At 45.1% G+C, this 24,260-nt stretch overlaps 2 protein-coding genes across 2 annotated transcripts in view; both read left to right on the top strand.

The window, feature by feature from the left end:
• TBC1D19 (TBC1 domain family member 19) overlaps positions 1-4,676 on the top strand; it is a 109,110-nt gene extending 104,434 nt beyond the window's left edge. Inside the window, exon 21 of the mRNA XM_084856971.1 lies at positions 4,578-4,676. Coding sequence (XP_084713097.1) covers positions 4,578-4,598 — 21 coding nt within the window. The 3' untranslated portion in view covers positions 4,599-4,676. The remainder of the gene's footprint in view (positions 1-4,577) is intronic.
• A 15,502-nt stretch (positions 4,677-20,178) lies between these two features.
• Positions 20,179-24,260, top strand: part of STIM2 (stromal interaction molecule 2) — a 101,600-nt gene continuing 97,518 nt past the window's right edge. Inside the window, exon 1 of the mRNA XM_084856968.1 lies at positions 20,179-22,315. Coding sequence (XP_084713094.1) covers positions 21,445-22,315 — 871 coding nt within the window. The 5' untranslated portion in view covers positions 20,179-21,444. The remainder of the gene's footprint in view (positions 22,316-24,260) is intronic.

The raw sequence follows: 24,260 nt of genomic DNA, 5'->3' as shown, positions 1-24,260 counted from the left end.
TTCACAACACACACAGATAATTAGTCACATCTATTAAATACATTCTTCTCAATTCCACATGCTATAATGCATATTCTGCTACAAGACAGAGCAGCAAACGGCACCATCTCCACCCCAAGTCAATTCATGGTGCATAGTGCCCACAACCAGCCACGTTGTTTTGGCACCTGAGGCAGAAAATCTGACAAGCGGCTCTTCCCATTCCCTGGCAGTAAAAATACAACAACAAAAGTAACTAACAAAAAACATGCTGCCTGAGGCAGACACTTCACTGTGCCACATGGTAGGGCTGGCCCTATGTGTTGGGGTGAGAGATACTCATAGGCTCTTTATAAACCTACACTTCTCAGCATTTCAGAGGTAGTAGGATGTTAAGGGGCAGATTATACAGCTGGCAACCTCCCCGCATGGTCCCCAGGCTGTACTGCTTGGGATATAACATGCCTGATGTCAAGGAACATTCTATGGCAAAAAGGAGGGGATTAACTGGGACTCAGGATCTGAGACAGTGAGCTACTTAACGGAAGAGTAAGTAAAATGAGATCCTATATCACAAGAGTGATTGAGAGTATAGGACGTGGGGAGTGGGAGTTATGCCAGATGAATTAATGTTTGGAGTCAGAGTGATTGTGCAGAAGCTCCCTTCAAGGACTTGTAAAAGCAATCCTAGAATGAAGTTCACTAGCCTGGCCCTAGACTATTCCCATTGGGCTTTGTGTCCCATTGCCAGCTTCCAAAGATTAAGAGGCCCCTGCAACTCACCTTGAAGCTATATAAGGAATATCAAGGCTGGAACCCCAAGAGGCAGCATGCTGTTCAGTTCCAAGTGTTTGTGACTTTGGGCTCCTTCACATGGCACTTTTATCCTGGTATTGAGATTGCTCACTCACGGAAGTTTGCAGGCCCTTTAGATGACATTGTCAACCTCCAGGGTGTCTCCTGCACTAAATGACCTTTATTCCATTTTTAAATAGATTGGAGATAACGAGATATCAAATTACCCCACTTACGTTCTGCTCTGTGAAAAAGGAAAGGCGCAAGAAAAGGAGCTAGATCAATGAAACATATGGAGGACTCAGATAAGGGAGAGAAGGAGTGGGGAAAGAAAGCACGTGTAAAGGGAGTCCGTTGTGATCCTGCATTTAAAACAGAAGCAGAAAGCTCTGTTTTAAATGTGGGAATTTAGGCTGGTGTAGAGATGCTCTTTGTGGCAGCTGCGATAGGGAAGTAGGTTTGAGGAAATGAATGCAGGGAACTTGCTTGCCACATTGACAGGGCTGGGGAGATGAGGACAGCAAAAAGGGATGGGAAGGGTGAGAAATTGGGCAGTGGGGTTCTGGTGAATCACATGGGGAACTTCATGGTCACCAGCCAAATCAGGTCATGCTCTAAGTCCCCCCGAAGTTCATCAGCAGGTAGCATGCAAGGCCAGGTGAATTAGAACAGGGCAAACTTGGGATCTCTGAAAAGGGGATTGGGCCTGAGGATGATGAACACTTTGTCCAATGTTTCTGGAAGGTGCCAGGCTGGGGAAGGCTGTAATAAGGTTGGTGGCTGAGAGGTTGAACTCCTGGCACCTGAGCAAGTGGGATGTGGTGTATGTTAGCAGATGGCTATGAATCCTCACTCCTGAATTTCTGGATAGGGGAGCACATTACAGGGCTTTTTCACCTTCCACATCAATCATCACTGCATGCCCTTCCTTACATACCACAACAAGCCATAATGTCAAGAAAGTAAGTACCTCCCTCATCCAAGACTTAATAGTGGATGAGGTGGCTGATCTGGCATGTATAACCGAGACCTGGGTGGATGAGCAGGGAGGAGTTAGTCTCTCCCAGCTCTGCCCACTGGTGTACTTGGTTCAGCATCAGGGAAGACCTGAGGGCCAGGGTGTGTGTGTGCTGTGGTCTATAGGAATTCCATCTCCCTCTGCAGGCTCTTTGTCCATGTGATTACTGGTCTGGAATGTTTGCACCTTGTGTTGGGCCAGCAGGACAGACTGGGGATTCTGTTGGTGTACCGCCCACCCTGCTGCTCAACAGACTCCTTATCTGAGCTGATGGAGGTGGTCTCTGGTGCCTTGTTGTGATCCCCCAGACTGTTGGTTCTGGGGGATGTCAACATTTGTGCTGAGAGCACCTTGTCTGGGGCAGCTCAGGATTTCATGGCCTCCATGACAACCATGGGACTGTCCCAACATGTGATAGGCCTGACGCATGTAGCAGGGCATATTCTAGACTTTGTTTTCGCAACTGGACATGGAGATGGTGGTCTGAAGGTGGAGGACTTTGCATCAGTCCCCTTGTCATGGTCAGATCATTACCTGCTGAGGTTTAGACTTACAGGAGCTTTCCCCCTCCACAAGGGTAGGGGACCTATTAAGATGGTCTGCCCCTGGAGGCTAATGGATCTGGATGGTTTCCAGAGGACTCTGGGGAGGTTTCCAGCTGATATGGCGGGCTGTCCTGTTGAAGCCCTGGTTGATCTGTGGAATACAGAAATGACCTGGGCAGTTGACATGATTGCTCCTGAGCACCCTCTCCTAAGTAGAGCTTAGGGATGTACGAAAGTCACTTACCTGTTTGCGGATTATGTTGATGGGGGGGGGGTGTTCCGTCCCTCCCCCCGGAAACCTCGCCAGGGGGGGAGGCGCTCCGTTCCTCCCTCCCGGAATCCTCCGAGGCCGGCTGTGCTCTGCAGCAGCTCCGCGGAGCAGCCGGCCAGGCCCGGCCAGGCCAGAGCCGTCCGCAGCCGGATTTCCGGCCACGGAGGACTCTGGGTAAAAAAACAAACAAAAAAAATTGCATACGCAAATGGCGGCGGCTACGGCCACCGCCATTTGCGTTCCTTATTTTTGCCCTCTTAATCTACGTAAATATTTACGTAGGCTAAAATGGGGAATCAAAAAGGGACGCAAATAGCGCCTGCTACGCTATTTGCGTTCCCCTTGATTTTCGCCGTCATAGTCTATGTAAATATTTACGTAGATTAAGAGGGCAAAAATAAGGAACACAAATGGCGGCGGCTGTAGCTGCCACCATTTTCATACGCAGTGTTTTGTTTTTTTTTTAACCCACCCAGCCATGATAGGCTATGTAAAGATTTACGTAGCCTATCACGTCGTGTTTTTTTTTTTTTAAACCTAGTCATGATAGGCTACGTAAATCTTTACGTAGCCTATCACGTCTTTCTTTTTCTTTCTTTTTTCTTTTACAAGAGTGGAAATGGCGGCGGTGGCAGCTGGTCAGAAGACTGGCCGCTGCCGGAGCCGCTGCCACCCGGAAGATCCGCCCCAGGTGAGTCTCGTCCCGGGGGGGATCCGCGGGGGGGGGTGGCAGGCCGTTCCGCCACGGAGTTCGGGGGGTCGGATGCACTGGCATTCGGCTTCACCGTGATCCGTGGCAGAATTCTCTGCCATCCCTAGTAGAGCTCGAACTGCTCCTTGGTACACCCCAGAGCTGAGAGCGATGAAACAAAATAGGAGACGACTTGAGTACAGATGGGGAAGAACTAGTGGATGCAATCGAATGCTGGTATGTGCCTATGGTAAACTATATTCAGGGGCAGTGAGGGTGGCAAAAAAAATAATCTTTCTGCCTCTATTGAATCTTCTGTTTGCTGCCCAGCGGAGCTTTTCAGGGTCATCCTGGGGCTATTACATGCTGGCCCGAAGGACACTGTAGATCCCTCTGAGGCCCACTGTAATGCATTTGCTAGGCACTTCCAGGATAAGATCTTTTGCATCCGCCGGGACTTAGACTCCAGCGTTATGGGAGGTGAATCTGGTGAGGTATCCAGAGCACAGCCTTGTCCTGTTCTACTGGCTGAGTTTCAGTTGGTACAGCTTAAGGATGTTGACAAGGTGCTTGGACAGGTTCGTTCAACCACTTCTGTACTGGATCCTTGCCCCTCTTGGCTGATAAAAACTGGCAGGGAAGGAGGTGATTAATGCCTCTGTGCGAGAGGGCGTGGCCCTGGGCCACCTCAAAGTTGCAGTAGTAAGACCACTCCTAAAGAAACCCTCCCTGGACCTGGAAAATCTTAGTAATTTAAGGCCAGTGGCAAATGGTCCTTTCCTGGGCAAAGTTCTTGAGCAGGTGGTTGTCAACCAGTTCCAGACACTCTTGGATGAGACCGATTATCTAGATCCATTTCAGTCAGGGTTCAGGCTGGGTTTTGGCACGGAAACAGCCTTGGTTGACCTGTATGATGACCTATGTCGGGAGAGAGACGGGGAGTGTGACCTTGTTGATTCTCCTTGATTTCTTGGTGGCTTTCGATACCACCGACCATTGTATCCTTCTGAGATGATTGTCTGAGCTGGGAGTGGGAGGCACTGCACTGCAGTGGTTTCACTCCTACTTGGATGGTCGACTCCAGAAGGTGGTGCTTCGGGGAATAATGCTGGGCCCCGTGGATTCTCCAGTATGGAGTGCCACAGGAGTCAGTTCTGTCCCCCATGCTATTTAACATCTACATGAAACTGTTGAGTGTGGTCATCCAGAGTTTTGGGGTGCGTTGTCATCAGTATGCTGATGACACACAGCTCTATTTCTCCTTTTCATCTTCTTCAGGTGAGGCTGCGGATGTGCTAAATTGGTGCCTGGCTGCGACAATGGACTGGATGAGGGCTAATAAACTGAAACTCAATCCAGACAAGACTGAGATGCTGTTGGTGGGTGGTTCTTCTGACCAGATGAAGGGTGCTCAACCTGTTCTGGATGGATTTGCACTCCCCATGAAGGAGCAAGTTCATAGCTTGGTGTTCTCCTTGAGCCATCTTTGTCACTCGAGGCTCAGCTGTCCTCAGTGGCACAGAGTGCCTTCTACCAACTTTGGTTGGTGGCCCAGCTACATCCCTATCTGGAGAGCGATCACTTGGCTTCAGTTGTCTATGCACTGGTAATCTCCAAGTTAGATTACTGCAATGCACTCTATATGGGGCTGCCCTTGAAGTCGGTTCAGAAACTGCAGCTGATGCAAAATGCAGCGGCCAGATTGATAATGGGGACCAGAAGGTCCAAACATATAAGACTGACTCTGTCCCACTTGCACTGGCTGCCTGTATGTTTCTGAGCCTGAGTCAAGGTGCTGGTTTTAACCTATAAAGCCTTACATGGCTTGGGACCACAATACTTGATGGGGCGCCTCTCCCGAAACAAACCTACCCATATACTACTCAACATCTAAGGCCCTCCTCTGGCTGCCTACACCAAGGGAAGCTTGGAAGACAGCAACAAGGGAGAGGGCCTTTTTGGTGGTGGCCCCCAAATTATGGAATGATCTCCCCGACGAGGCCCGTCTGGCGCCAATGTTGTTATCTTTTCGGCGCCAGGTTAAGACCTTTCTCTTCTCCCAGGCATTCAGCAGTATATGATAAGTGTTTAATCAATCCTGGAATGCTGTATGGTTATGGTTGTTTGTTTTTGAGATTGTTGTTTGAAGTTCTTTTAGATATGTTTCTTTTGTGTATATTGTCTGTTCATGTGTTTTTTATGTAAATGATTTTAATCTCTGTATATTCTATGCTTAATGTTTTTAATCTTTGTAAACCACCCAGAGAGCTCCAGCTATTGGGCAGTATAGAAACTAAATAAATAAATAAATAAATAAATAAATAAATACTATCTCTTTGTCCAAAAATCTGGATGCCTTCATCACAAACATAACGAGGAATGCATTTAAGATTTCTTTGGTCCTTTTAGTTTATGATGAGCCAACACATCACACCACCAAGGAAAGACGCTAAACCATCACTCAGGAACAAACTGACACTTGTCCAGTAGAGGGCAGCTATTCTGAGGAAGCGTTTCCATTTTCTAAAGTTGCATTTTTTTCATAAAATAAACAAATAACATAACGAATGGGTACAATGCTAGTCAATCTGAGCAGTTTCAAAGTTGTAATTGACTTTTTCAACTGACTATTACTAGGAAGCATGCATTTATGTTAGGGCTTACCATAGAAAATTGGTGAGTGTGTGCGCGCGCGCATTTTGTTAACTATTGGGGAGAGGGGACTATTGGGGAATGGTTTGTCTCGTTTCAGGGGACACTGAGGGAGGATTATGCTGGTGGTAGTGGCACCTGTTTCCTTTCTTCTTTTCTAATACTTTAAAAACACTGCTTGTGATGCCAGTAGCATCATTCCAGAGTCATTCTGGGGGGAAATGTTGGTCAGAGCTCTGATCTTGCTGATGCAGCCACCACAAGCAGTATTTTCTAAAGTATAAGAGCTTTTCTATGCGAGGAAGTTATTGTGCTGTCATGATTCCTTACGGTTGTTTACAGGGTCTTTAGATGATGTTGTGATTCTCCAGTTTCGCTTCTGTCTCTTTAGACCATTTTCCTGGGTTTTTTTTTTAGAATGGCGGAAATGGGGTATTATTTCTGATTGTACTTGTGTACTGTTTGTACTTTGGTATTTGCGCTATTCCGCTATAGCACAGCTTCATCTAGAGGTTACATAGCAGAAAACCAGGAAAGGAAAACTTCATGTAGAGCTCGGATCTCAGTGATGAAACCGGCATTTGCAGATAGATTCTTCAGTTCGGAGCATTGGAAGATGGCGACGGAGTAACATTGACTAGACGCAGCTCCCACCTACAATGGGACAAGTGAAGCCGCAAACATGAAAAATAATAAGGATTTATTCACAGCCAAAGGGAGGAGGAGATTAAGAAAGAGACAGCAAACTATAAGTCCCAGAGAAGAAAAGTTGGAAAAGGAGAGAAAGAAGAAACAGCTTAGAATCGAAAGCTTCCTTCCCTCAAATGGGGCTACGTATGCCGTGAGTATCAAAAACAGTAATAAGAATGGACTGGCGGCATTGGCCACAACCCCTATAAGCACCTCAGTCTGCCAAGAGATAGAAAGCAGCCTATTAATTAAAACCTTGTGAAGGAGAATGCAGGAAAGCATAAATCGCTAGGACGGAACGTAAACAGTCAGAAGGCAGAGTATGCTTTCCCTACACAGCCAAATTGCCCTCCTCAGCTGGGTGAAATCTGCTTTATACCTGCAGAAACTCTAATTTTAATTCTAGAGCGTTTAAATAGAATTGAAGGGCAATTAGGAGCCTTAATCCAAACGTATGCTCACCCAGTATCTAAGTTAGAGCAAAGAGGTGAGAACGAGGACGACGCCATTGTTACACGCCCCCCCCCTTTTAACCCTGAGCAAACGCAATATGTACAACACAAGACAAAAGGGAAAGTACAAAGAATACTCCAAACAAATCAGGTCCTCATATGCTTCCCAAAGAAAGATGCACAGCTTTGGTCAAATAAGAAAAGAATCCTTACCTCTCTGGCAGAATTACTGAATTGTGTTATACCCCCATTGGATTTAAAAAACTTCCACTTTCTGCCATCGCAAATGGACTGCAAAAGATTATTCCTAGACTTTAAGTCAACATCTGTGCCTTTGCAACTTTTCCACTCAGCACAGTACCTAAGAGGATATGGTATAACCCCTCAGAGAGTTTTTAAAGAGCTTGGAGTTAGAGCCCTTGCCAGAGTCAGAAGGGTTAACTATGGCACCACTTTATCATCAACAATTTGGACAGCTGTGGAGGAGTCTAGCCATGATAAGAAAGATAAAATGCTAAAGAATAATTACCGTGAGCTGGCTGCAAACCACCCAGTCAAGCAGGATGGACTCTTAAAATTAAGGAACAAACTGGATGAGCTACTAATACCAACGAGAATCAGATTACATGAACAAGATCTGGCCTTGAAGAGAGATAGCGATAATTTAGATCTTGACTCTTCAACCCACACAAGTCTAGCCCTTATGAGCTCCCTGGACCTAAATTTGGGCACCCCTGATAATTTAGACTCCGATATGAAACCAACTGATAATGTGGGACTGGATAATAGACTGCTCCACTCTTTATTGACCAAGGAAAAGCTTATGGTAACAATGACCCCAGAAATAACATCAATTTCAAACCTACAATCGTATAGCAGAATGGCTAAACCTGACACTGGAAACTCACCTGAGCTATGCATGCCACAGACTGTCATAATGGATGACAGGGAAGTGGAATTAGAGATGGAAGCACTGATGGGGACAAGGGAGTTGACCCCAATAAGGCCACTCCCTGCACTGGAAAGGAAGAACTACAACTCCTATGTTATGTGTGAAATATCTTCAATAGATCTAGAAACGACACTGGATGAGATCCAGACCCAGAGGCCTCAGACTTCTACTGAGAAACGTATAGAAGGATTACAAAATTCAACAAGTATTCAGCTTAGTACAGAGCCAGATGATGCTGCAGAAGCAGACTGCCAGGCCCCTCCGATATTCCAAGTCAGTGCCTCCAGCCCTCAAGGGATGACTGGACACCATTTAAAATCAGGTGTGATATATCCCCAAGTTGATTCCCCATTGGGAGAGAATTGGATGAACTCACCTGTCCCCTCAATTGGACTGGCCTCAGAACTAACAACTGAGCTGAGGGAAGAAAAAAAGAGTGCCCAGGAGTTGGAAAGTATCACTCCTGAGTCCCAATGACACGCAAACAACCAGCATATAAATAAAATTGGCCTTACAACATGGAATATAAATGGCTGGACTGGAATCCTGCAGGACCCTGAATCAAAAGACTATCTCTCTTACAAAGATATTGTACTGCTACAAGAAACATGGGTCCAGGGGAATTTGCTGTTTAATGGTTTTCAATCATATTCTATTGGAGCAGTCCCTGGGGAGGGGCACGGAAGATGTAAAGGAGGTATAGGAATCTTAATTGCTACGTCTTTGTGCGTAAGCACAAGGATGCTGCCATCCTATAAACAATATGCAATGGCTGTCCTTGCTCATTTTGAGCGATGGGATCTGTTGATAATAAATGCTTATCTTCCCCCTCAAAAGAAGAAATTACAGACTGGGGAAATTTGGGCAGAATTTGAAACATATGTAGCAGATCTGCTCCAATCCTATCCCAATACATATGCGATTTTGGGAGGAGACTTTAATGCCAGGATGGGTCCAAGTGATCATGCCCTATATTTCCAACAAAAAGCTTATCCCCCTACACCTACTATAAATGGCCTTCCATTTACTCGACAATCTAAAGATATAAAATCCAACTATTCTGGGCTCTTACTACATCAATTGACTACAAGGCTCAACCTGCACACTCTTAATGGTGCATTCGGGAAAGACCATCCAGCGGAATTTACCTATCTGGCGGGAACCACAATGAGTCAAATAGACTATCTCATTGTATCAACAAACTTGATTCCCTTTTTGAAGGACATGGAGGTCGTCCCAAAACTTCACAGTGATCATCTCCCGGTCTTATTGACTTGGAAAGCCCCGCACCCCTATCTTCGAAGTGCCAATCGCTATATGCTTATGATAATCCCTGAGGGGGAAGCTTACTGTCGTGTCAAATGGACCCCAAGGATGGACATGGAATTACGGGCCATTCTTGCATCAGACAACATGCAAAACATTAGGACATCTCTAATACTTAACACCCAAATAATGAGCCCGGTGGAATTATATCAGGAGTTAGCCCGAGAATTGAAACAAGCCTTTACTCGGAGAGTAAGGGTGCCTCAACAACGGCACCATCCACCCTCGAAGCCCTGGTTCGATAGGGAATGTGTTCAAGCAAAAAAAGCCTTACAGAAGGCCTATCAAAAGTATAAATTCAGTTCTGATCTGAAGGCAGCTCAAGATCTTCTTGAACAGAAAAAATCCTACAAACAGCTACTGATACAAAAGAAAAAAAAGGCTTGGAAGGAGAACTCTGAGAAACTGATTCAAGCAGCCAAATCGAAGGATCCAACCATATTCTGGCGGTTGGTAAAGATCTCACCAATTTGTGGACCAACATTGCCAGACTGCTATATTCATCCAAAGGCTTGGGAGAAGCATTTCCATCAATTATACAAGGATTCTGATGCTGCCCATGTGGCCTGGAATATTGCACTTGAAGATGCTCCGCCTTGGCCCCCGGTCCTGGCTTCAGAAATTTATGATCTAGTTGCCCAGATGAAAACGGGCAAAGCACCGGGCGAAGATCTGATCCCTCCAGAGGTGGTCAAAAATAACTTAGAATGGTGGGGCCCGGCTCTAGCATCGCTATTCTCCTACATTGACATGACAGGGCAGACACCAAAAGATTGGGGCTCTGCCATTATTGTTCCTATATTCAAGAAGGGAAAGAGAGACGACTCCGCAAATTACAGACCCATCAGTTTATTAAATGCTATTGGTAAATTATACGCCAGGCACTTATATAGGAAGCTTAAAGACTGGCTGGAACAGGATATGATATTGGCGGAGGAGCAGGCAGGCTTCAGGGAGGGTCGCTCTACCATAGATCAATGCTTGGTACTACAGCATCTCATTGAGAAATACATCTCAAACAAGGTCACCTCACTTTATGTAGCCTTTATAGACCTTAAGGCAGCTTTTGACTCTATCTTGAGGGTCAAACTATGGAAGAAATTAGAGGCCTCCAACATTGATAGGCGCCTGCTCCTACTCATTCAGACTCTATATAGGGACACCTCCCTTAAGGTCAGATGTAGTGCTCATGGCCACCTTACAAAGGCTGTTCCAACAAAAAAAGGGGTCAAGCAAGGCTGCATTCTCGCCCCACTTTTGTTCAACTTCTACATCAGTTCAATGGTAGACCAGCTAAACCATACCGATTTTCATCCCCCCAAAATTGCGGGGAGGCATATAACCACTTTACTATATGCAGATGCTGCTGCTATTATCTCAAGGACTCCAATTGGGCTTACAAGAGCATTGCAGAAGTTGACTGAATACTGCGAGGAAATCAATTATCAAAAAACATGACTTTTGCAAAAAGACCAAAAATCAGATCATGGATGATAAACCAACATAAGATTGAGCAGGTTTCTCAATTCAAATATTTAGGGGTAGTCTTCCAAGCAAATGGTTCCAGGAAGGCTCACGGCGAATATGTGGCATTAAATGCACAGAGAAGCTCATCCGCAATAGCACAATTTATGAGAATGAAAGGCAACCACTATATCCCTTTAGCCCTCCAATTATACCAAGCAAAAGTACTAGCGCAATTATTGTACGGCTCTCAATTGGGGCCTTTCCCGAATATCCAAACATTAGAATGTGTACAACCAAAATTTTTGAGGGCAATATTGGGTTTTCCTAGGGATGTCTCCAATGCAAAGATAAGATTAGAGTCTGGCCAGATCAAAATTGAAGCTAGGGTCTGGGTGGCTATTCTTGTGTACCGACTTAGACTGTCATATTTTCCTACTGGCCTTGCCCCACTAATTTTGCAAGATGATTTTAAATCCAGTTGGATTCAGTCAACTGAACTGAAAATAGCTTTCTTGGGGCTTCCCTTGCGGACTTTCTTAAATATGGGTTTTGATCAGGCAATGGAGACTATCAAGCAGTGCATTGCAGATATTGAGAGACAAAGTGACCTCAATAGTGCCCCAGAATTCTATCTCAGGGAGGACTATAGATACATTGTAACAGCTGCACCCTATCTTGAACAACTGGAACTGCATAAACATAGAAGGGCATTTACCTTGACCCGTCTAAATGGACTCCCTTCGGCAGTTTTGGAGGGACGGTACAAAAAGATCCCCTGGTCAGACCGCCTCTGCCCCTGTGGCATGGAACAGATAGAAACAAGAGAACACGTTTTGCTGTGGTGTATATTTTATAGAGATATTCATGCCATACTCATCTCCCCACTGATAAATCGCTTTCCGGGACGTACAGGACAACAATATGTCTATTGTTGCCTGACACTAATTCGACATTTATGTATAGTGTCGCCAAATTTTTTGCAGTCGCGATAGGTGTTTGAAGAAGGATGCTGAGGGAGCTCGGACTTACCTAGTTGGACGAAAGACAAAGTCTGGAGAGTAATGCCATTCATCCAATATGGCTGATATGCATTACATTAGTACTACACTGTGTTGAAGTGTCTATTAATTTGATTGGGGATATATGGCAGATAATTTTAATGTAGTTCCTTTTTTGAGCTGGTCTTTGACCGTAATAAAGTTTTATTCTATTCTATTCAGTGATGAAACCAAAAGTAGATACAGCAGATTAACAGCCTTGTGTAAAAAAGCTCTAAAAAGTGCTGCCTCTCTTGCTGATGCCCACGTGGTAAGCCCGCTTAAGAGCTTCATCCACCCTGAAACCAAAGTGAACTGTTTTGCTCCCCCCACTCCTGCCCCTAAAATCTCTCCCACAATTATGACAAAACTGTGATTTGGAGAAGGGTTGTCCCAGCCTCAATTATAGAAATACCACACAGTTCTTTGGGTACGCTAAAATTAGTATGTTGTCAGTTTTCAGTGCCTTGATTTCCCCCCTAAACATTGAAAAGAGAGTTTATGCTATGTTGTTATGTTTTAACATATTGTTGTGTACTCTCCACTTCTCCAAGGAACAAGAAATTCCAGGTTTGGTTTCCTTTGGATGAGAGAGCACCTGAGGAGTGGGGGGGGGGGTAATGTTTATTTACAAACTAGCAAACAGACCCAGCTTTGCACAGGTTAGAATAGCCCATTAGTTTGATACAGTGAAGCTTTCAAGCGAACGCTGTCCCCCAAATTCTTCCACATGTTTTTCCACCATTCCTATTCAATTTGATGGAAAAGAAATTGCTTTTTATAGCATTTTAAAGGATAGAAAAGGTGATTAAAGGAAGGGAAACTTATGAGAAATGATCAAGGATGAGATTTGGAGTGCTTACTTATGAGGCGGCTGAGAGGAATGTTTGTGAGTGTCCTGTATTTCATTGTACAAACATCTCACTGGCAGCCTGTAGCCTCCCCAGCTTCCCATAATTCACTTAAAGCCCAGGTGAAGGGATGACATCATGAGGTAACTCCTCCCACATGGGGCTTTTTTTATATTAGGAAGCGTGGGAAGCTGAAGAGGCTGCAGAGTAATAGAAAAAAAAATACACACAGCACCCTTGGCTACTTCATAATGATAAATTCAAAAACACCACAAAAGGAAATTCAAAATAAATTCTCAAGCATCCTGAGAATGAGGCAGAAAATCAGAAGCCTCTTTCATTGGGGAAGAAAACTTTTGGGAAATTGGAAGACAGATTTTGGCACAGCACTACACTAGCTCCACCTCTTCCCCACAGCTGGACACAGCACTGCCACCATCCACACCTGCTACAGGAGTTTCCGGGAAGAAAGAGTATTATATGCATCTGCATTAGATACATTTTTTTCTGAGAACATTTAATTTTTTTAAAGCTCCCTCAAAAATAGGTCACTTTGCAGTATTTTCTCCGAATATTCTCTACTATTTTCTTTTGTGGTAGTTGCCTCCCCCCACCCCATTATCCTGGAATGACCCTAGGTATGGGGCATTCTGGAGAATGCAGAATGGGGGCCAGGCTGATAATACAGTTGCTGCTGTTGCCACTTGCTAATTTTTTAGCAGTGCTAAAAACAAAAACCCTTTGAAAAATGAAAAAGCTGTGGTACTATCCCTGCCAGTGGTGAGCCCCATGAGAAACTGTGGGAGAATGTGTCCTCTCGCTGGAGAGATTCAGTGAAATGGTTGCCCCAATTTTTAATGGTTTCCCTTCCTCCACAACTGCCTGTATTAGTTTCTTTTTTAAAAAATCACTGTGCCACCACTGGCTTCCTACTGCGGTGGCCAGCTGCTGTCAGGACTGCGCCTGCTTCAGGGCAATTTTTTTTTTTTAAGTGGGAAATTGGCTCAGCCCCTGAGCTAGCCAACTGGAGAAGACCCTTTATTCCACAAAGGAGGGGGTCTTTTGTGTGATGGACCGGTTGCCCATGATGGTATTGCCAAGGCAGCCAATCAAAGCAGGAAAAGAGGCAAAAAAGGAGAGGGCTGGGGAGCTTGTGTGTGTTTGCTTGCTTGCCTGCTTGCTTGCTTGCTATTTGTTTGCTTTGAGGAGCCAGCCCAGGCCAGCCCCAGTATGTAAGCTTGTTTAAATAGGGGAGTGGGGGGCGGGGTGTAAAATTAATTTGTGCATCTAGCTTATTGTTTTGTGAGAGTGGAAAAACAATAAACTGAATTTGAATCGTTATATGAGACTGGAACACTCACAAACTGGCTTTTGGTTAATGTGTGAATCTGGAGAAATCATAAACTGACTTTTACTTCATGTGTGAGTCTGGTGAAATTACAACCTGGCTCATAGTTCATGGGTGAGTCTGGAGAAATCACGGGTTGGCTGGCTTGCAATGCTTTTTTCAGATTGGAGAAATCACAGGCTGGCTTATAATTCATTTGTGAGTTTGGAAAAATGGTAAGCTGTTTTATAACACGTTTGCACAATGTTATAAAAACCTGTGCTGGATGGATAGATCTTTAAAAGCTCCTCTGCACAATGCTGGCCCCGCCTCCAGTGACCCCTTGGTTCCGCCTGCTTTCTGCCCCACCAGTCATATTTCCATGAGCCCCCACTGCCAGTTTCTTTGCCCAGAAATTTCGGAATGCCACTTCCGCACAGCAATATTTCAAGCAGACTTACTCAGCTGTCAGAGTTGGACACATTGTGCCTACCCTGTCTCATTATTTATTTATTACTTTTATATCCCGCCTTTTTTCTTCCTTAAGGAACCCAAGGCGGCATACAACAACGGCCCTGTGAGGTAGGTTGGGCTGAGAATCTGTGATTGGCCCAAAGTAACCCAGTGAGCTGCTGTGGCTGAGTGGGGATTAGAACGCAGATCTCCCGACTCCCAGTCCAGCACTCTAGCCACCCACTGGCACCCCTAGGCATGGCCCCTGCCGTGGTGCACCCCTACAGCCCCCCGAGGGAAGGGTCTGTCCACTCCATTCCATGGGGGGGGGGCTGCCCCACAGTGTGTGTGTATATGTGGGGAAACTACATAACTCTGTCTCTCCACTTACTAACCTCCTCTGCCTTCAAACTGTATTGATTGGAAAGCTATGTACTGATTAGGGGCATGTTACTGCATGCTTCAACCACATGGACACATAAGAAGTGAATGCATTTTGAAAACCAAAGAACCCTTTTGTTTTCATGACCCTAAACCAATTGGGTTCTAGACACCCCGATGGGTCACCAACCTAAGTCCAAACAGGCAAACATCACCACAGACTATAAAGTAAATTGAAATCTATTACATGCTTTAAGAAAATCTCAAAAATTAAGACAGCATGGTGGTTAAAAGCTTTCTATTATAATAAGCTTTAAAAGCTTTTTCTGTGATTACATTATCGGCAGTGAAAGAAAATGTAAATATATATAAATATAAAATTAACTAAAAGAATTGCAATCGACAAAGCTGGCCTACAAATGTAGTGCGCGAGATAACAAATCGAGCTTCTAACATTATTGTTATGGCTCCTCCTCCACACTCTCCTACATTCAACTTGCAGTTTAAAGTGAAACTAAAACATGCTAAAATCATTATCTCTCCTTTTTTACTTCCTCCTGCATGTTACTTGAATATAAAAAGCTAAGCTAAAGCATGACTAAGTTCCTCTAGACATGTGAAGAAAAGGATCAAAATCCTTTTTTTTAATACTTTTTATTCTATTTTTTATTTTTTTATCTTTATAAATGAAATAAACAGTACCGACAACCTAGTAATTAGCTACAGTTCCCAACAATACAGTATTCTTAGGAGGACACAGCAATTAGCAGAAAAGGAAAAAAGGAGGAAGGAGAAAGAAAGAAAGAAAGAAAGAGAAAAAAATATTAAAAAGTTACTTTAAAAGATTACATTTAAACTCCATTACACACAAACTTCAAGTATCATTCTACTTAAAAGTTATATCTATAAGATTGCCAATATTACAATTCAGTACAGCATAGATAATCAACCTTACATTTCAATATCATATCATCAGTCTTATAGCAAAGAGGCAAGCCTACAATTCATTTCCAATAACCATATATTGCCCTTCAGTTAACATATAATAGTAAAGCTTAACAATTTAACCGGCCAAAAAATATTACTAATCAAAGTCTCTTAATAATGACAGTAATAATAATAAAAAGGAAGGAAATTAAAAAGGATAAATAATAATAATAACAAATCACTAATAAATTTTATGCTATCTATATTTTAGATAGTGTCATTTCTAAATCTATATATGAATGTATACATATCTATACACACACAAACAGGAATTTCATTATACAGTATATCATGTCTAAAGTAAAAAAAGAGGAAGTAAGAAAAAGAGAGAGCGAAAAAAAAGGGGGGGTTATATGTAAACAGTTCTCTGGACTGGCATACTGCCGGGACCTTATAACCCAAACAAATCCGAAGTACAATAATAATTGAAAAGTTCCCAGCTCATGAGGCTGGGGAAGATGTCTCCCATGTCTTACTTTGAACTCCAGCTAGCCAAGTGCCTGCCATTCCATGATTTTAAAACTTTTTCATCTGGCCTTCAAAAAAAATGCAAAATATAACAGGATATTTGATATGATATTGCAGATTCATTTGTCTTGCCTGATTCTCGCCTTGCTTAATTGCCTTCCTTTGTCAGCGATTTCTTTAGTGTAATCCAGAAATAACATAACTTTGTCTCATGTTGGCCCCCCCAAAAGTTCTCCCACTTCTCTTGCCAAGCGCAAAATATGAATTTTTGTAGAAACTCTTGCAAATTGAACTATAACAGTATAGGCAGTTCATGAACTGGACCTGGAACACAGTATACATGCTCAATATCAAGTAAACAATCAGATGGCAGAGCGAGTAGCTCATGCAGGAATTTATCTAAGAATTTAGACAGACTTATATCTGCAGGCAGATCTTTGATACCAAGGATACGCAGATTTGCTCTATGAGTATTTGCCTCCAGTTGGGAAATTCTCGCAAACAGGATATTATGGGAGGCATGCATAGCTGTCTCTTGTGCAGACACCTGGTCTTGGAGAGCATTAACCTTCAATTCCATCTTTTGCGAAGAGCTATTAATTAAATCCACAGCCCCTTGAAGGTTAGTAATAGAATCTTGGATTGTATCCAGCCTCTTAACCTGTTCTGCTAATTGAGAAGACAAAGTTTTTATCAGAGCCAGCAACCCCTCTACATCTCCAGCATTTCTAGAAACCTTTGCCAAGGGAGGGGTTGGGGAAGTTGGCGGTGGTCCCGCAGCTTTTTTCCTTCCCCTTGATGCTGCCATCCTCCTCTTCCGTAAAGAAAGCAAGTAAGTATAATTACAAACAAACAGTCACTTCAACAGATTTTGCAGGTCCTCAGATATTGTTGGTATTTTTAATTCATAAATACTTTTGGAGCTCGTCAACCCTGAAGTCTCCGAATTACATAGGAGTTTCAAAGCAGCTTTGAGTAGATGATGCTCCGTAAAACTGACCTTAGAGTCCAGCTGTTCTGCTGCTCCGCAGAAGGAGTTGTTTTTCCAAGATCTTACCCAGATAGTACTCTAGCTTCCCCTTTTAATTCCAGGGGAAGATGAAAAGGTTTTTCAACCTTTTAAAAGCTGTTTGAGGTGGTGACCTGTGGAGCCTCCGCAGGGTGCTTGCCAGGGCGACATGGCTCCTACTGGAAGTCGAAAAGGATTAAAATTCTGAAGTCTAAGGGCGCAATCCTATCCAAAGCAGGGCAGGAGAAGCATGGAGGGGATCATTCCCTCCGCGCTTCTCCTGCCCTGCGTTTTCAGCTAGACAGCTGATTGCGGCTATGTAGCCGCGGGAGCATGGAGTGGGGAGGGAGGCTGCTGTATGACACATTGGATGTAGACAGGAATTTCCGCCCTCCCCGCCCTGGAATGCCCCCTAGCCACGCCCCTTTTCGGCTGTTCCACACTCCTCTTCTGAGTGCGGAGGACAGGGCTGTTCCATGCTGCCTCGGAGGCAGCGCGGAAGTTGAGGGAGGTCGGTTCTCCGGGAACTGACCTTGGAGTGCGGGCTCCGAGGTCGGATCCCGGATAACATGATACCCTATGGCTGTCTAGCCGCTGTCTAGTGGCCATATGATTGCTCCCTCCAAGACTAAAAGGATAATTACCCAAATCCTTGGGTCTGGTGGTCCAGAGAAGAGCAGAGGTGAAGCAGTGAGAGAGTGAAGTGAGCAGAAGAAGCAAAAAGCTCTCTACCTGTGCTTTTATATACTTGTTCTGGCTAGAGGTAGGGGCTCCAATGTGTGATGGGACAACCATCTTCCAATCAAAAACAAGGTGTGTGGGTGATTGCACCACCCATTCACCAATCAGAAGCAAGGTATCCCCTTCATAGCATGATACTACATGCCCATGTGGTTGGAGAATATTTTAGGCACAGTATAAGAGGATTATTCTGAGGTTTCCAAAATCCATCTAGGCACTTTATCTTGCTTGACATTTTTCTCTCCAGTACATCTTCCTTGAACTCACGGGCATCTTTGGTCATATCTACCCCAACACCTCTTCCCGATCATTGCTCGTGCTCGTTGTTATGGCTTCCCCACCCAACAAGCATGGAGTAAGGACATGTTCTTATCTGCATGTGTACAACACAAGATGTCTAATAGTGATTTTCCTCCCCCTGGTGGACATCTGACCATGCTCAGTTCTTCAGTTCTTTCACTCTTATCAGAGCCCTGACCTTGCTCTGCTCTGTGGAAGCCGCTTGCAAAGACAGCTGCATTTTTCTTTTCTTTCAAAGCCAGCCCTGTAAAGTCTTAGTTGGAGGTATTATAACGCCATAACATTAGTTAGCATAGAATCAAAACTTCAGCATGTGTCAGAGGTCTGCAATGTAGGTATGCAGTCTTCTTAAATATAAGTCTGGGGTCTCGTAGGGGGTCCTCTTGTAGGTCTCCCCAAAATCCTTATTCAGACCATTCCAGATCAGATTAGCCATCTTCAGTTTGAAGTGGGCTTTTCACTCTTTTGTTAGCAAAATTATTTAACCCTTTCAGTGCCAGATTAACACCAGGCTTCAACCAACTCTCATCCCTCTCCCCTCTTCCAAATGTAAACTGTTTCTGTAATGTAAACTGATGGCTATCTCTTTCAAAGCATTCAAGCGACATCTCCAGCTATCAGGAGAACAACAACTGACCATTCTTGGCTATCACCCAGCAATCTACCTCATAAAAGTTACCTCATACAATATTGACAGGGTGCTTCCAGACAAGGCTTTTTATCACGCCATTGCTTTACCTCATTCATGGATTTGGGTGGGTGGGGCGGGGGAGTTTAGATGATGTTGCCTTCCACTCTTAATCCTCCCAGCTTTCCCAACATTTCTTCCATCTTTTTTCCTTACTGTGCTTTAAAATTTGTTCAGGAAGAAAACCAGAATAGCTGCACCATGCCTTAATGGTTAGCACTAGGACCTCTCCATCTGGAAGTACCCTCAGCATTTCAATAAAAATAATTTCCAGTTGTTTGAATACATTTAAACCACATTAACAACACAATCTTATGCATATCTCCTCAGAAGTCCCATTGAGGTCAATCAATGGGACTTACTCCCAAGTAAGTATGTACAGGATTGTAGCCTAAACACATTTTATTGAATTGTTTTTCCTAATTAAATACTTTAGTTCAACTACTTTTGGTTACTGGGAAAACTTTTGCAATATTTATAGAGCATGTAAAATTAACATGGTGTACACAGCATGGAGCAGAAAGGTGGGGTATAAATATTTTTTGTAATAAGTTGTTTCTTTTGTTTACTAAATGTGTAAAACAGATTTAAGGCTTTGGATTTGGGGGTGGATGGCCATTTTCCAATTCAAATTTTCTAGGAAACCCACATCACTGGAAGATAGGAGCTGCCATTTTCAAATTTCATGCCTGGATCAGTGTAATCCTATATATGTTTACTCAGAAGTAAGCACCATTGTGTTCAATAGGCCTAAAACCCAGGTAAGTGGGTACAGGATTGCAGCTTGCCCAACAGGAAAATATTTGGAAATGTGCCTTGTCAGATGTCATATTTTGACCAACATCTTTGAGGCTGGTCCAGGGATAGCGTACAACCTGACAGAGACAAATCTCTAGAATTACAGACTTGAAAGGGACATCGAAGATAATCTGGTCCAACCCTCTACTGATGTAGGAAATCTACTACTAAAGCATTCCTGATAGCTGGCTTAAGCCTTTGCTTAAAAACCTCTGAGGAAGAGCTCAGCACCTTCTAAGACAATTTGCTTTACTGTTGAACAGCTTCTACTGTCAGGAAGTTCTTACTAATGTTTAGACTAAATTGTTTTATTTGTATTGTGAACCTTTTGGATCAGGTCCTACTCCCTGGAGCAACAGAAAACAAATTTGCTCTATCATCTGCATGACAGCCAGTCAAATATTTGAAGATGACTATCATAACACCTCCAACTGTACAGATAATGTGACAAAATGCTATTGAACAAAATACTATCCATTTTCTTTTACTTAAAGGGTCCAAACTGCTTTACATTTCTTAAGTGCCATGTTCCTCCTACTCAAGATATAGTCCTTTTTCTGCTGAGTGTTGCGATCACCTAGAACACAAAAGGATGTCCCTCCATATCAACGTAGGAAGGCTGAGAAATGCAGGATTGTGAAAAGCCTTCTATCTCTCACCTCAACAAAACCACCAGTCTCTGGATTCTTTGGGTAATGCTTGATCTGGTACAATTGACAAATGTTTGGCTGTAAATTTTTGTATATCCTGTGATGTACATACAAAACCTTTTCTTCTTCCATGATTAAAATTTTCTTTATGCTGTATATACAGTATATTGAAAGAGAAGAGTCCCTGGCCACAGGCTGATAATGTAACAGACACAATACTAAAGGAAAACAGAGTGGGGATGGAAAAGGACAGCTTTGGGGCAGCTGTTCCTTCTCTGGCAGATCGAGGAGACCAGGATGGTCTCCTATCTTCCTCAGAAGACAGAAGGTGCAGCTCCCCAGTAGCCCTGGATCCCCTGGCCAATGGCAGAGGTCAAACAGTGCTCCCTTCAGCTCAGCAGTCCCAGGGCAACTTCATAGGGCATGGATGTATAAGCTAATTACTTTCTTTAAAAATTTCTGAACATCCTGATTGTACTTGACTGCAATGTCTCATGTGCAGATAGCGATGATATGAGTTTAAAGACAATAAACATATTAAAATCTCCGTCAAAGTGGTGAATGTATTATCTGGTGATTCATCCATCATTCATGCAAAAACTGGCTGCAACGCTAGGCACACCTCGGAAAGAAGTCCAATCTAAACGAAGAGGGGCTTGTTTCCGGATGAACAGGAATAGGGTTGGGCTGCACATGTTGTCCTCTAGAACATTCCTTCTTTCAAGAAGAACATATGGACAAAGCTGCCTAAACGGGAACAGTCGACAAAAGGCTGGTAGGGGGAAAAGCTCGCCCGCTGAACACAGCGGCACTTGCTCCCCCGCAGGCAGGTTTTTAATCGGTCTGCAGCAAGCGATGGCGGGGGAGCCTTTGGGTTATCATCTCTGTTCCACGTGGCAGCAATCAGCTCTAAGTGATGGCAAGAGCGCAAGTTCCGCAGCCACAGCAGGAGCCACTGAGCATGCCTCTTCCCCAGGGGATCTGGCCATTTTCCGACTTCCCGGTCTGTCTCAAGAGCAGGCACGCACGCCGCACTTTTCACGCAGACGTTTCACCGCGGCCGAACCCTGCCCGCAGACTCCCTTCCTCCCTGCAAAGCGCCAATAGTGGGGAAAGCGCCACCGGTCAGGGCAGCGGAGGCCTCGGCGGCCCGTGCTGCGCATGCCCGCTCGAAAGCCGAAGAAGGCTGGTCTGGGACCCGCGGAGGGGCGGGGGAGGCCTGGCGCGGCTCTCAGCGGAGGGCTTTGACGTGGCCCGCGCCTGCGCATGCGTGCTGGCCTGCGCCCGCCGAAGTCTTGGCGGCGGCGGCGGCGGCGGCAGCAGCAAGCCGCCGCATCCGCGTCGCCTTTCTCGTCACCGGAGCGTGAGGCACCTGGGGGCGGGGCAGCAGCAGCTTCAGGAGCTGGCGGGCGGCGGCAGAGCGACGGCGGCGGCGACCCTCCCGCTGCCTCCGCCGCTGAGGGAGCCGTTGCGGAGCGTGGGGCTGCCGGCGCCCGCCGCACAGATGAGCCCGAGCCGCCCGGCTGCATCCGCCGGCGGCGGCGGCGGCGCGCGGGGGGGGAGGAGAGCGCGGCCGGCGGGGGTCCTCTTGCTGCTGCTGCTGCTCTTGCCGCTGCCGGAGGCGGATGCCGCCGCCGCCGCCTCGCCGCCCGCCGGGCGGTGCGAGCCGGGGGCAAGAGACGCGGCCGCGGGCGGCAGGGGCAGGAGAGGAAGCGGCGGCGGCGCCGCCACAAGCGGAGGCGCTGCTTCCACTTCCGCGGCGGCCGGGAATCCGTCCCTGGGGACAGGTAAGACGGGGCTTGCGGGCGGGATTGAGTGAGGGAAGCCGCCGCCGCCGCATCCCCGGTGAAGGAGGGAGCTGCGTCGGACATGCGTGGAGGGCGGTGGGGCTTCTCCGGCCCCCTCAGGGGCTCTTCGCGCGTTACGGCTTTGTTTCCGCGGTGCGCGTCCAGGCTTGTTGGAAAGCGCTTGCCCCGCAAATGTCGCTCGCCAGTGGGGCCGACGCGTGTTTGGCGACACGAGTCTCTTACAGGTTCGCCCGCCGGAGCGCCAGGATTGGCTGCAGCGCCAAATCTGGGTTTGCTGCCACGTCCTGTGTGCTTTTGCTAACACGTGTATCAGGCAGGTGTGTTTGTGAGGAAGTGGTGCTCCCTGCAGCTCCCTGTGGGGTGTATCGTGTGTGTGGCAAACCTGAGTGTATTGCTGTGTAATGTGTGAAATGGCCCTCAAGAGAGCGATGTGAGTAAGGAAGGAGGGGATTGGGCTCTTCAGGGATGAATGTGTGGTTTGGGGGGATGGCCTTGAGGGGCTCAGGTGTGAAGAAAATCCTTACATTTAGGTGATCTCTGAGGGCATTGAGGATTGTTTTGCTTCCCTGGGTAGTATGACAAGTGTATATGTATGTGAGAGAGAAAAAGAGAAAGAAATGGAAGCAGAAAGGCTGTTACTAATAGTTAATACTGTACTGCAGATTTGGCTAGTGTGTCAGTGTAGAATGTAGGATAAGTGATAGCATTTAATCCTAAATGCTGTGTACTGAAGAACACAATACAGGTTGGTTCGTAAACCTTCTGAACACCCTTGTGATATATATACTGAAATGTAAATAGTGTTGCACGCTTTCAGTGTATGTTTATGGGTGGAGCAGGCAGATTCTAATCTGTGTTAAGGATTGAGAAGAATTGTCTAGGATTTCATCTTCCAACTAGAAGCCCCCTTTGGCACGCTGTTCATGCACTTTATTCACGCATTGGCACTGTGTTTTCACATGTCCCAAATGATTTTGTGTGTGTGTGGAGAGGGAAGGCTATTAGTGTTGTTGTTTTGATTCTGTCACTGCTTCTTTTGCCACTAGATATCCCTGCAGAAGAACCAGATGGGTCTGCAGGCAGTTGGGGCTGTGAGTGTGTTTGAATTACTAGTCAAAAGGAGCAGTAGCAGCAATGCGGAATTGAGGCTGGTGTATGAAGCTTCTCCTGCAATCCAGGACTGGCTGTCTTTAAAAAAACAACCCTCTTGATAGGGAGATGATGTTGAATATTTATCACACCTCTGTCTGCATGCTTTGTGGTTGTGTGTGTTTGTGGAGGCCTGCTAAATTCTGAGCTGTCTTCAGGATTATAACAACTATTTTAACCATTTATCTTGTGTCTGGGACTGGATCTTGTGTGGTACCAGAAGACAAAAGACACTGGTTAGCACATTTGTGGAATCTTAAGCAGAGTGAAGGAAGTTGGTGTGAAATAAACAGTCCTATAAAGGGTTGCTAATACATTATGAACAGGAAGACTCTCAGGGAGGCTGTGGAATTAATTCCCAGGAAATAGATTCACCATCCCAGTGTTGCAAGGGAGAAGATGGAATGTAGATTGTTCTGGTGGAAGATTCGTGAACATGATGGAACTGAAGCTTTAGCCCTGTGAGCTGTAGTCATGAGCACCTGTAGGAATGTTTGCCGTGGGTGGGTGAGCAGGAGTATAGATGTAAATGGAAATCTAAATGCATGAAGCAATTTCATATTGAAGCGTAAGAATTTTTTCAAGTTGTTTTGTTTATTTTTCTCTATAAAAGGTTGAAATATCTCTAAAAATGTTTTATATCATATAATGTTAAAGAGTTCTTCACCTCAAGCATGTCAGTAAATCAAAAAGCATCAGCTCACACAGCAACAGCTGAATGTAGTCAACAATAGTTCAATTCAGGGATTATGCCTGAATAGGGTATATGTGCATG

The sequence above is a fragment of the Heloderma suspectum genome, chromosome 5, assembly GCF_057233095.1.
Source record: "Heloderma suspectum isolate Gila_16-S chromosome 5, 16-S_ref, whole genome shotgun sequence".
NCBI classification, from domain to species: Eukaryota; Metazoa; Chordata; class Lepidosauria; order Squamata; family Helodermatidae; genus Heloderma; species Heloderma suspectum.
The sequence above is the reverse complement of the archived record's forward strand: the minus strand, read 5'-3'. Positions and strand labels throughout refer to the sequence as shown.